This window comes from Stegodyphus dumicola, chromosome 8 (genome assembly GCF_044657685.1).
Source record: "Stegodyphus dumicola isolate Sdum_Otavi_A_Nest chromosome 8, ASM4465768v1".
Taxonomy (NCBI): Eukaryota; Metazoa; Arthropoda; class Arachnida; order Araneae; family Eresidae; genus Stegodyphus; species Stegodyphus dumicola.
Genome location: NC_140775.1, coordinates 44,909,278 through 44,922,056, shown reverse-complemented (window position 1 = coordinate 44,922,056; position 12,779 = coordinate 44,909,278). Strand labels below are relative to the sequence as shown.

The 12,779-nt window shown below is 31.5% G+C and overlaps 1 protein-coding gene across 1 annotated transcript in view; it reads left to right on the top strand.

Moving 5' to 3' along the window:
- Window positions 1–12,779, top strand: part of LOC118197468 (nephrin-like) — a 584,671-nt gene that overhangs the window by 564,062 nt on the left and 7,830 nt on the right. Inside the window, exons 18-20 of the mRNA XM_085822985.1 lie at window positions 3,290–3,475; window positions 9,650–9,798; window positions 10,560–10,617. Coding sequence (XP_085679111.1) covers window positions 3,290–3,475; window positions 9,650–9,798; window positions 10,560–10,617 — 393 coding nt within the window. The remainder of the gene's footprint in view (window positions 1–3,289; window positions 3,476–9,649; window positions 9,799–10,559; window positions 10,618–12,779) is intronic.

Here is a 12,779-nt window from a genome sequence, read left to right as displayed (position 1 = left end):
TTGAATTTCTCATCTACAATAAATTCAATTGCTTGATAATGACGTTCATTTTTAATCCATGATCTAAGCGTTCCTGATTTTGCATCATTGAGTTTATAAAACTGTATTTTCCTCTGAAATAGAAGTCTTATATAACGGGTGGTCATAATTAAACTGACAGTGCTCACAGTGTTCTGTAGCGCGATCTATTTTCGAGAATGAAGCCACATTTTGTAGGAAGATTAAACAAGACGGGAGACGAAGGATTCCACGAAAAAAAAAAAAATTAGTTCCAAAAGTCTCCGCTAGGGGAATATTTGGCGCTGTGTAATAGAAAATAGAGTGTTAACAAATGCAAATCAATACGGAAATTACCTTTTATTTTGCATTCAAATGAGGTTCAATGTGGGTGCCGTTGTTGTGGACCACATATTGTATTCTGTGCACAGTATACACAACAGCAGAAAGTAACATGTCTGCAGGAATCTCCCGTACAGTCCGTGATATGTTATCCTTCAACGTAGCCAGCTCCTGGACCACTCCTTGATAGACCTTGGACTTAAGGTAACCCCATAGCCAGAAGTCGCATGGGGTAAGATCAGGCGACCGAGGTGGGCATGCAGTTGCAAAGTAGCGGCTAATGACTCTTTCTGTTGTGAATTTCTGTGGTAGCATCTGTTGCACCCATACAGCAACGTGTGGAGGGGCTCCATCTTGCATGAAAATGATTTCCCCTAGGCATTGTCTTTGCTGAAGTGCCGGAATGACAAAGCTGTTCAACATGTGGCGATATTTCTCTCCGGTAACAGAACAGGTTTCCGGTCCTGTCGGGGTAATGTTCTCATAGAAGAATGGACCTACGATAAATTTTATTCAGTATTAATTTGCATTTGTTAACACTCTATTTTCTATTATACAGGGCCAAATATTCCCCTAGCGGTGACTTTTGGAACTATTTTTTTCGCGGAATCCTTCGTTCCCCGTCTTGTTTAATCTTCCTACAAAATGTGGCGTCATTCTCGCAAATAGATCGCTCTACAGAACACTGTGAGCACTGTCAGTTTAATTATGGCCACCCGGTAGATTACTTTTAAGACACGACACAAGGTAAGTGATTAGCACTGAATCCAATATGAAGTTTGATCTAAATTCTATCTGAAAATTTCTGACATTTTTGATGCTTAATTGGTTTCTCTATTTTTTGGTGTCGAAGTAATTGTTTGCTTTTATACACATACATATTTGTCATGAAAGTAAAATAATCCACGAAGAATTCTCCTTTCTCTGAAATTCGATATGTGTTTTCTTTTACTTAAATTTTTCTTACGTAACTTTCTTAATGATCAAGTTAATTATCGCAGAAATTTCGATCTTCTATGCACCAGAAATAATTTATAATGAAGGTTTTTCGAAATCTAACATAAATTGCCAGAATTTGGAAATTTCTCAAAAATCGATCAATTTTTTAACAATCGTGCGACTGCTGACAGTTATGAAATTTAAACTAAAGATTTAATTCTTCATCAATATTAGTTCCATGATTTTAAATGATAATGAGATCTGAATTTCGAATCCAAGATAAATTTAAATGCGTTTAATGTAATCGGTAGAGCTTAAAGAAAGGCGCTATCACATATATAATATAATCTTGCCTAAAGGTACTATTATCCAGTACATGGGATAAATTTCAAGACGTTTAAAGAAGGCTATGTTATAGTAAGTAGTATAATGTTAACAGCGAGTAAGTAAGACCTTGAAAGAAGGTAACGTCATATACTTCTCTCTTACTCAGACTAGAATGATTTTCTTAAATTCAAAGGTATTGAATTACATTCTTTATTAATGTTTCCCCTTTCCATAACTAAAAGGATATACAATAAAATTAACATTTTAATTTCTATATCACAGTAAAAGTTTAAAAAGGGAAAAGAAAGCGAAAAAGATTTTTTACCTACCACTACAATTTTAGCCATTTGTGATTTATAACAAAATCAACAACCAGCCCCCTGTAACCACCTTTGACCTCCTAAAAAACTTGTCATGAAAAATTCAATGTCATGCGCCCTTTGGGCTCAATTTTCAAGAGCCGGATAAGTTGTGCAGCTGCGAGACACTTCGGCAATAGCCGTACAGACTAGACTAGACCATACAACCAGTTGATGTTACTTCCCAGACATTGTCGTTTTCGCAAGAATTGTTTATTTGTTAAATTTATTCATGCTATATAACTGAAAGTGTTTGAACTCTTATTTTTGAATCTTGTTTGAATGTGACATTTCATAATTCTTTGGAACTGTTATGTGTAATTCATTTTTCAAAATTTCTATTTCTTATCATGTCTTTATTTCCTCTCTAACGCAATGCATGAACTTATAAAGATAGCCTAACTCACATTTCATAGCTTAAAAGCACAGAATAACTAAAAATGCTAGGTAAATCATATTAAGCAAGACAACTAATATTGCATTCTATTACCTTTCGTAGTCATTTTCTGTAGATGTGTATAAATAAATGACGACAAATTTTTAACGTAACGACTTGTATTTTTAACATATAAATTATATTACATAGGCGTTTCTAAATTTATGACAAAACACTCTATTTATTTTAAGAACAGAATCGTCTATGCAAAACTATCTTTCTGTTTCTTCAGGGAAGAAGTTTCGTAACTAGTAAATCTTTACGCTTATTGTTAGCTTATTGTTATAAGAGCTTATTGTTAGAAGAGGATTAAATAAAGTCTAATACGTACAGAAACATCACCGAATTTCTCAATGATGCAATGTTACTAATAAAGAGTATAGAAACATGTTCATTAAAGGTATGTACTTATTCAAACAAACACTGCGCACAAATATTGTGCTTGAAGGTTTAACGTAGCTAACATCACAACATGAGCTAGGTATTATAATCAAACCAATACGCCTTCTGTTCATCCTTAAAAGTTTTTAAGATAATTTTATTACAATGTTTTCTATTAGAGTGGATTTATACCGTGGCATATTCTCTACATCCGATAAGTTAGGCAAATTTCTCATGTCTGATATATCGTAAACACAGCAAATTATGTTTCCGTATGTGATGTTTTTTTTCATTTCTCCGAATTTGCTCATACTCTCTATCAAAATTAAAAATAAACATTTTATTATAGTTCACGGAAAATAAATCAGCTCCTTTTCACTGTTACTTGCTTATCTTAACGTGGACTGACATTCATAGTTAATGTTATTATAAAAGACTTGGTACAGGTAGATGACATCTGATCAACTTTTAAAAACAATTTTAGATTCATTCTCAATGCATTTTCTAGAATGGAAAGATGGACATTTGGCTCCAACTGGCGCAAGTCTTGATGCACTAAGTGATGGTGCTGCAGAACTTCCTAAATTACTATTGGTGGTTGTCTCCGTGGTGGGCTCTCTGCTGCTAGCTTTAAACGTTGTCTTGGTTATATGTTTCATCAAAAGACGGAAAAGCAGACATAGTCAACCTAGGGGTAAGTATCATTTAGTCTTACTAGAAATTAGCTTTCAATATATAACATGGGACTCAAAAAAAATAAAATGTTAACTCTGTCTGTTGGTTAGAACAATCTAAATTGATATCGTATTCCAGATTCAGAATCCAGGTAAACTAAAATGCATTTTACCTGGAACGTCAGTATCTAATGGACGAAAATTAAAATCAGTGACTAATATTATTGAACTACTACTGTAGAGTCATAAGGTTAATTCGATACAGGAGGCGAGAAAAATGAGCAGTGCCTTCACCGGGAGTTGAACCCCTGGACCTCTTGAATACGTACCGAGTGTGCTACCGTTCACCACAAAGGCATTCAGAGAGGAGGAACAAAATATCTTATTCTATAAGCACTCAACCATTCTTAATAGTGTCTGCCTAATTTAAGTCGTAAAGGTTTATTTGAATTTTGGCGTGTAATGTGCACAATTAGATATTTAGTTATTAGTTTCAAGATCATAAAATGTATAAACTGTAGGCTAAAAAATGTAAGAAAGAGAAAATATAATAATAAATCTAACGAATGGTTCCGCTTCAGAGCCTTCAGAGAATCAACGTGGATTAACTAGGACCGAAGAACAATCGTATAATGTAAAATCCAAATAATTAGATTATGTTCTTTCTGTAGGCAAAGTGCGTGTTGTTTGCAATGCCGAAGGAGAAAATGCTGTTAGAATTAATACATAGTTGTCCTGTTTCACTTCAACAAAAAATATAGTTAAAAGAACGAAATATTTTTATTTCTATTAAACAAAATATAAAATATACTTATTTAGTTTGAAAGATGAAATTATTTTTCAGATTTTTAGCTAAATAAAGACTTTTAGAGTAAATAATGAGTTTTAAAAGTACATACAGTACATAATTGGTTTTCTTTTAATGTGTATCAGCTGCATATTTATCTAATGATAGATGACGATATATTATTGAAAATCTAAATTTTGCCCAATAATATGCGATGACATATTACGTAGTGGTAAAATATTTAATTAAATGATATTAATATGCGTTTATTTGTTTAAAATGGGTTATTTTGTATTGTAAGTCGATAACCGAATCACACGTATTCATCCAAACTAATTTAACAATTCTTGAAAATACATATTCTTTTAACAAATTAACAGAAGTTTAATTTTGCTGACATCGAAAGAAATGCAGTTTTCACAGTTAGAATTTAGTTCATATAAATTCGGATAACATGAGTTTTAGTGTACTTATATTTTGAGTATTATTTGTGTTAACACATTGACTGCTTATCACGCGTTCGCGCGTGGCGTGGCGTGGCGCTATCGCCGAAAAGCCAATCACGCGCCAGCGAGTGATGTGGGGTGATGTCTCAGTAGCCAGTCACTCGCTGGCGCGGGAAAATCCACTTCTGATTATTCATTCTCTAGTTCATTTGGCATTGCTTTCAGGGTATTTCTGCTGGTATTGGCATGTAGTTATGATTAGAAACTATCTGTAAATGATCGTGGTTTCGAATTTAATATTTAATTTTTGATTGAAAAAATAATCTTGTGATATGAGTTATACAGATGATAATTGTGCAGGGCCTTCGCGCCCCAAAAAAAGAAAAGTTCAAAATAATAAGAATTTAACGGATGATGAAATTGCAAATTTGTTGGCTGAGCTATCGGACGAGTACCCGAGTGATTATAGTTACGACGGCTACGACAGTGACAGTGACGAAGAATTCATTCCTCCCAATGATGCCCATGATATTTCGGATTCTGAAGACGAAGATGATGAACAAATCGTTCAAGGTGCAACATGTCAGCGCGATAATTCCGCTATAATGGAAAATTTAACTTGGAAAAACGATTCAACATCCATGAAGCAGTTTTCTTTCATAAAATCCGAGTGTTTGCTCCAAACTGTTTCAGGTAACAATCCTACAGATTACTTTCGGCATTTTTTCACCGACGGTATCTTGGAGGAAGTAGTTGCTGAAACTAATGATTATGCTCATAAAGTACTTTTTCACCGTGAAAAAAGAAACATTCACGAATCAATGCCTGGAAAGACACTACAAAAGAGGAACTTTTGACATTTGTGGGATTGATCTTACATATGGGAACTATACGAATCAACCGCATACAAGATTATTGGAAAACCGATTCACTGTTTGGTTTACATGTTTTTTCTGAAAACATGAGCAGGAATCGGTTTTTATTATTACTGAGGGCATTGCACTTCGCAAAAATTCCAGAGCAGAATACAGAAATTCCAAAGGATCGATTATATAAAATAAGAAGTATGGTAAATTTATTCAACGCACGAGTATCTGAAATATATTACCCAGGACGAGAGATTAGTTTAGATGAGTCGATGGTATTATGGCGTGGACGACTTATATTTAGACAGTATATACCAAATAAACGTCACAAATATGGTATCAAGCTGTACATGATCACAACCCCTGACGGTATGGTTCTCAAATTTATGGTATATACAGGTATGTTGGATGATTCTGGTGGAAAAGGACATGCACAGAAAGTCGTAATGAATTTACTTGAGGGAATGTTGGATGTAGGGCATAGCGTATTTATGGACAATTATTATAACAGCTATGAACTGGCAAAATGTCTTTCTGATAGAAAAACTCATTGTACTGGGACAATTAGAAACAACAGGAAGACATTTCCGAAAGAGGTAAAAGAAAAAAAAAACTGAAGAAAGGGCAAACTGTAGCAAAATATACTAATGGTGTGATGATTGCTAAGTAGAAGGATAAGAGAGACGTCACTTATATTTCCAATGAATATAAAAATGATATGGTGGAAAAAACAAACAAAAGAGGTGAAGTTAAAACAAAACCACTACCTGTAATTCAGTATAATAAATTTATGGCAGGTATTGATAAGCAAGACCAGATGCTTGCTTGTTATCCTTGTGAAAGAAAGACGATTAGGTGGGCCACGAAAATTTTTGTGCATATTTTGCAAATAATGATGTCCAATTCCCACTTTATCTACAGCAAGTATTCCAATAGAAATATGTCACTTTATGACTATCGTCTATCCGTGATAAGTTGCTTATTGAAACAGCCATCTGTTCATCGTGCTTCTGTGTGTCATCCATCTGAATCGGAGCATGTACTAAAAACGCGGGAAGAGAAAAAAGTTGGAAAAATACTGCGAAAGCAGTATAAAAGCTGTTATTCGGAAGGAAAACGAAAAGATACCATATATGTGTGCAAAGTTTGCGAAGGATCTCCCGGATACTGCCTAGATTGTTCTAAGATTACACACAAATAACACTCTAAAATGTAAGTTTATTAATAATACCATTATAATTATCATGTAATAAATTCATTTGTAATATATATGTTTGTAATAGAGATTTATATAAAAATAATGCATACTGTCACTTATTTTACTTATTTTGATTCACTTTTTGCAAATCACGCGCCAGCGCGTAATGTGGCATTTGGGAAAAAAATTGTTGTGCAGTGCCAATCACGCGCTGGCGCGTAGTTAAGAAATTCCATATGGAAATGCTTAAATAATACTTAGATATAAAATAATCATATTTCATTAATAATTTTAAATCATATTTCCAATAATTAGTATGTTGGCTTCTGGGCACAATCTACTTCGATGTCAAGGCAATAACTATCAACCCCATCTCTAGAGACTGGCAGTCAATGTGTTAATGTCATTTGTTATAAATGTCGTATCGGAAATATAATATATATATTTTATATTTTTTCTTCGAGAAAACTCAGATGAATTAATTTACTTCTCAATTATTTGAAAAATTTCAATCGAAAATCTTTAATGGCTTCTGTGTGTGTCACGTGAAATTTGGTATATGTAATAAGCTGTCTTAAAATGATGGCTTTCTTTTCTATTTCAAAAGTACTTCATGAACTATATTTCTTTAAAAGCTTAAAATAATGAAGCACATAAATATTTTATTATATAAAGTACTTAAGTATAAGTTTTAAAGCTTTCACAAATAGTGCAAAACGGATATGCATTGAATTGAAGTGTTTTATTTTTTGGCACGATTTGGCTTATAATCACTTTATGGAATGAAAACACTTCATGCCATCGTTACTGCCATATTTTTGCAAAGTTCTTCAAATTTGTATTTTAGAGCTTTTTCAATTAGCATTTTGATTTCGGATAGTTGACTTTCGACTCCCTTTTAGTTGTAGAAAAGGAAAGAATGTCACAGGAAGCTGCAAATGTAAGCGCTGACTTTATATTTATTTGTCATGCAAGTAGGCTGGAACAGTGCTAGACACAGGTAGTATTATGAGGTTAAATTTCTTTTCATCTTTTCCAAAAACAAGCCCTTTTTTTAATATGGTCTTTTTAATAGCTACGGAATTCATGTTTACGGTGCAACCAGCACAAACATAAAACATCTAATTCCCAATTTATTGACTTAAAACATTTCATAAACTTGTATATCTGTTGCACAGATATGAATTCAATCTGAATAGGGTCCTTTATTCAATAGCCTATATATTTTTAAATAAATAAAAATATTTCTAGAAAAAAATGCTTCTTCTGAAAAACATTTAAAATAAATACATATTTCTAGTATGTAAAAATTCCGAATGAAAATATTTGTATTGCAATATTGCAAACCATAAAAATTTCATTCCTAAACTTTGATACTTAAACCTATATAAAATAAGCAAATATTTCAAATAAATTAATTTCATAAAGCCCAGCTTGAAGCATAGCGTAAATAAATTTTAAGAAATATATGACCAAAGATGCGCAAATCTCTAATTTGTTTCTTAAGTAGCTTCGCATTTAATAATGATTTCGGGAAATTACCCTAGAAGTGCATCTGCTGAACTAAAAGTAACTAGTAACAATAATCTAATTAAAACGTAAATAAATCTTCAATAGCGTTTAACAGTTTAATATTTTAATTCTTATAGCACAAAAAGGAATTAAGTAACAATGTCTATAAAACAGTCCCAATAATAAACACGTACGTACAGACATCACAAAAAAACTCCTTTTCAATCCACTAAAAATCCATTTTATCCGTTTTGGAAAAAGGTGTCCTTTATTCTATCCGTACGTAGAGTCATCAAGCACATGAGTAGTCCAAACGATTTCAGGAGCATTCGAAATGGCTATTTCTGTCGGAATACATATCCGAATTCTTTTGCAATTACAGCACTTACTTATTTCGTAAATGTCTTTACTTGAAAAAATGGGGAAAATGTATTCTTTCATTTAAGAGATACAATATTTTAACTTAATTTCAAAAACAATGATGAAACAGTTTGCAATACAAATTATCTGGTATTTTAACTTTTATAAAACAATCCTTTATGAGATAAAAATCTAAAAATGTAATAGTTACATGTTAACTAAAATTTAATCAAATATCAGTCAAATCTCTGATAAATTAACATAGTTAAAACTTTTTATTCTATAATGCACATCTTCTTATCGACAAACTTTACACTCATTTTACAAGTTAAAATTTTTATCAAGTATCGTACTTATTATGCATTTCCTAAAGTAATATATTTTATTAGTTCTTATTCTGATTTACTGCGTATCTCCAAAATTAATCTAATAACAGCTGATTGCTGTTATTAGATTATGATATGTTATTAGTTATATGATGATGAAAAATTATTCCTGTATAGCCTTACAAGGATCCTTATAAAAATACAGAGTAAGCATGAAAGTTAATCTTCGTGATAGTGAATATGTTGAACTGCCTACCAGTAAGTTAAATAGATTTTTTTATGAGAAAGTACAAAAAATTTATGAAAATAGTGAAAACAGTTAGACGGCAAATTTTACCTTTTGAGTCCATTATTCGTTGCATCTTTTTCCAATAGATGGCAGCACAAGATTCTCATTTAATACGATTATTTTTTTTTAAACTATTTTAATGTTTACACCAATGGCTAAATGTAGAAAACTAAAATTTGTGGGTTGTTTTAATTAAGATAACTTTCAGATCTCTGTTATTTTTATAATTATAATCCATAACAAAGAGGTCAGTATTGTTAAATTATTTTGCGAAAAGAGAAACAACATTTCGTTTGACGTATTTATCACTGGCAATGAAGCTTGATAATTAAAGACTTTTTAATACTGAAGCTAGGTATATTTACATATAGTTAAGTTAGATAAATAACTCTGTTTATTATATATTTTAGGAAGCCCCAAGACTCTAACGCAGACTACTACTCCAGATTCCTTGATGTACACTCCCAGTAAATACCAGCAATCCATTAATGGAGAAGCTATCTGTCAAGTTGATGATAAGGATAGCTATCAAGAAGAAATACTCATGAAAGAACTTTTCGTAAGTTAATTGGTTTAAGATAATTGTTTAACAAAAAGTGTAATTACGAATGAGTTATGTTATAAACTTGTAGATGATGTAAATGTTCTAGAAAAACGTTTGCTATAAATAATGAACAAAGCTGGAAGTTATTAAAAAAAATCTGAAATTTAGGGTTAGAACAGATGGAAATAGATTTATGAAATTTACAGTTTGAAAATGTGAATTTATAGATAGTTTTGGAGAATGAGTCAAAATCGCTCACAAAGAAATTACGGAAACGGAAGTCTTTAGAGAAAAGTCTTAAAATTAACAAAATCACCAAAAATAATACAGCTTCTTTAAGTATGAAAAGTTTTGAAGTTTGTAAATAAACCGAAAAGGATTAATATACGTTCTGTGATACTACTAGTTCTGTTTGGTAGTGTTTTTACTCCTATTTCTAACCTAGATGGCAGCACAAACCATTCAGCTCGGAATGATCAAAAATGCGATGGGAAAAACCTTCCCTCTTTTTTTTAAATTATTACGAAAATTATTTTTGCCTTTTAAATAATTTCAGATTCTAATAATTTGTGCTTTTTGTGTTTAACATTATCAGTAATTGTATGAAGCAATAACAAAATTTCGTAATATTTAAATTCTCTAAATTTCTTAAAATATAAGTCTCCACTGCGAGGTGTAGCAATACTATTTTTCATACAATAACAAACAAAATGTATTCAGTTTTTCTGCCATATTTTACACTTACGTAATTACTAAATGCTTTTTTATTTTATTAGGAAGCCAAGAAGCAAGTTAGTGAATGCATTCCAGGGTATCAAACTACAAAATCATATGGTAACCAACTTCTTACATTTACGTAATTCTAATTAATAATATTATGACTAATATTTTCTTTAAATATTTTTTTCTTGTTAAAATATGTTGCAAACAATTAAGTCATTTTTTAAATGTAGAACTCTTTTCTATGGCAAAGATTTTAATAAAAAAAAATTTTGAGTAAAATTTTGTATGTCGGATATTTTATAAAATACTTTCTTTGCTTCAGAAGAAAAAAAAAAAAGAGTTCTCTTTATGAATTCATAAATAATAACATGCATAAGTATGTAAATATACTGCAGTTCAGTGAAACTGCATCATGAACAAGGACAAGAGTCAAAACGCAGATATTAATAAGAGCAACGACATAAAAAAGGAAGTAAGAACTGAAAAAATATTGTACTAAGGAAGACATGTACAAAATTCAATACTTTATTTGTCCAACTTTAGCAGTTACAGCACACTTCATAAGGCGGGGCACTGACTAAATGAGATTCTAAATGACTGTCAGTGGAATGTCATTCCATAACGATTCAATATGCACTTTTCCGTGCAGATTCAGTTTATAATGCGTCAGTGGTAGTCGCGAGTAGTGATATACGAGTCAATATTCGAGTTGTCATATCTTATACGTACTTAGTGGAGGAGGAAGCTTAGAATAAGCTGAGGTCATAGAAGAACTGATACCCATTAATCGCAAAGGAAATGATGGGAATTGCGTGCTGCATAAACGGTAGTCCTGTTATGATGGTTAGCTCCAAAAAGAACTCAACATGGGTATTCCTACTCTGAAATCTCATTTTTGGAACACGCGTTGTTCATAGTGCTTGTAATTCGTAGAAGACGAATTATTCCAGACCACGACAATTACTTCGCTCGTAATGGTATGCTTTGCAGCACAAATTTTCCAGATATCATTCTCCATTATCACGCTGCACGAAGTTCAGGCCATCTTGAGTTTAAAGATTGTACCCAGATCCACTGTAAATGGTGGCGTGGGCCTATTCAGAGTTCCATTGTCTACTCTTTGCTCCAATAAGTAGCTGGTGTCTCTAGTACAGATACTCGTACGAGAGACCAATTCTTACACCGTTGTTCATCAGGTACCGTTGGTTATCTGCAGAGGCCTATTCTGAATTTCCACAAAGGGCATACAGCACCAGATTTTTTAAAAATAATGCCAAATTTTTAAAGGATTGTATTAATATCTGGCAGTTAACATTATATATATTTTAAAATTGGCTACGGTGTTTGTGTTGAATATTGCACAGCATATAAAGTAACGAAGTGCTTATTATAAACGCTTAAAATTAATAAATTAATTAAAATTGATAAACGTTCAAAATTAATATAAATTGAAGATTGCAGTGAAAAATCTCTATGAAATTTTTTAATTAATTAAGATTGTTAGAATTTGGAATTTAATATTCTAAGTTTTATCATATACAAATTTATAATCTGTTTTCTTTAAATTTTATTAAATTAAATTTTGGGAATTTATACGTGAAGGAAAAAAATTCTCATTATTTGCAAAGCTCACAAATTCAGATTTTTTTTAGAATCAGACTTCTTGCTTTTTTTTTTTGGATATATTATAATTTCACAATACACTTACCTGATTTCACATTTTTCACGGCGCATCGAAATCTTGACTATATTTTTTTATTAAAACAGTCTCAAAAATCGTTATTTCGTTTCTACGTTATTCATACAGACGTTTAAACTACAGTTCATATCATTTTAAATAACAGGAGATATCCACAGACAACTTGTTTACTTTTTTCTGCTCTTATTTATATTTAACGATTTTATGTAATTTTATCTATTTATGATATCAGCTGCTCGAAATCTTTAAATGATATCAGCTGATCGAAATCTTTAAATGATATCAGCTGATCGAAATCTTTAAATGGTAGATTAGTTTTTCGAATTGTTTTCGTATAATTTATTAGTCGATTTAAAATTCCAAACCTTTTATTAACGCACTTTTATAAAACTTGGTATGTTCTTCTATCTGGTGATTTAAATGAAAATCTCTTTTAGATTGTTCATGTGTAAAAAGCTTTAAATTTGTTCTAACGTAACAGAGAAATTTTTTGTTTCGAAAAATAGATAGTAATGGCATAATGAAGTTATTAAATTCATCCTTAGTCTATGTACTTATTGTGTCACTCTTAAGC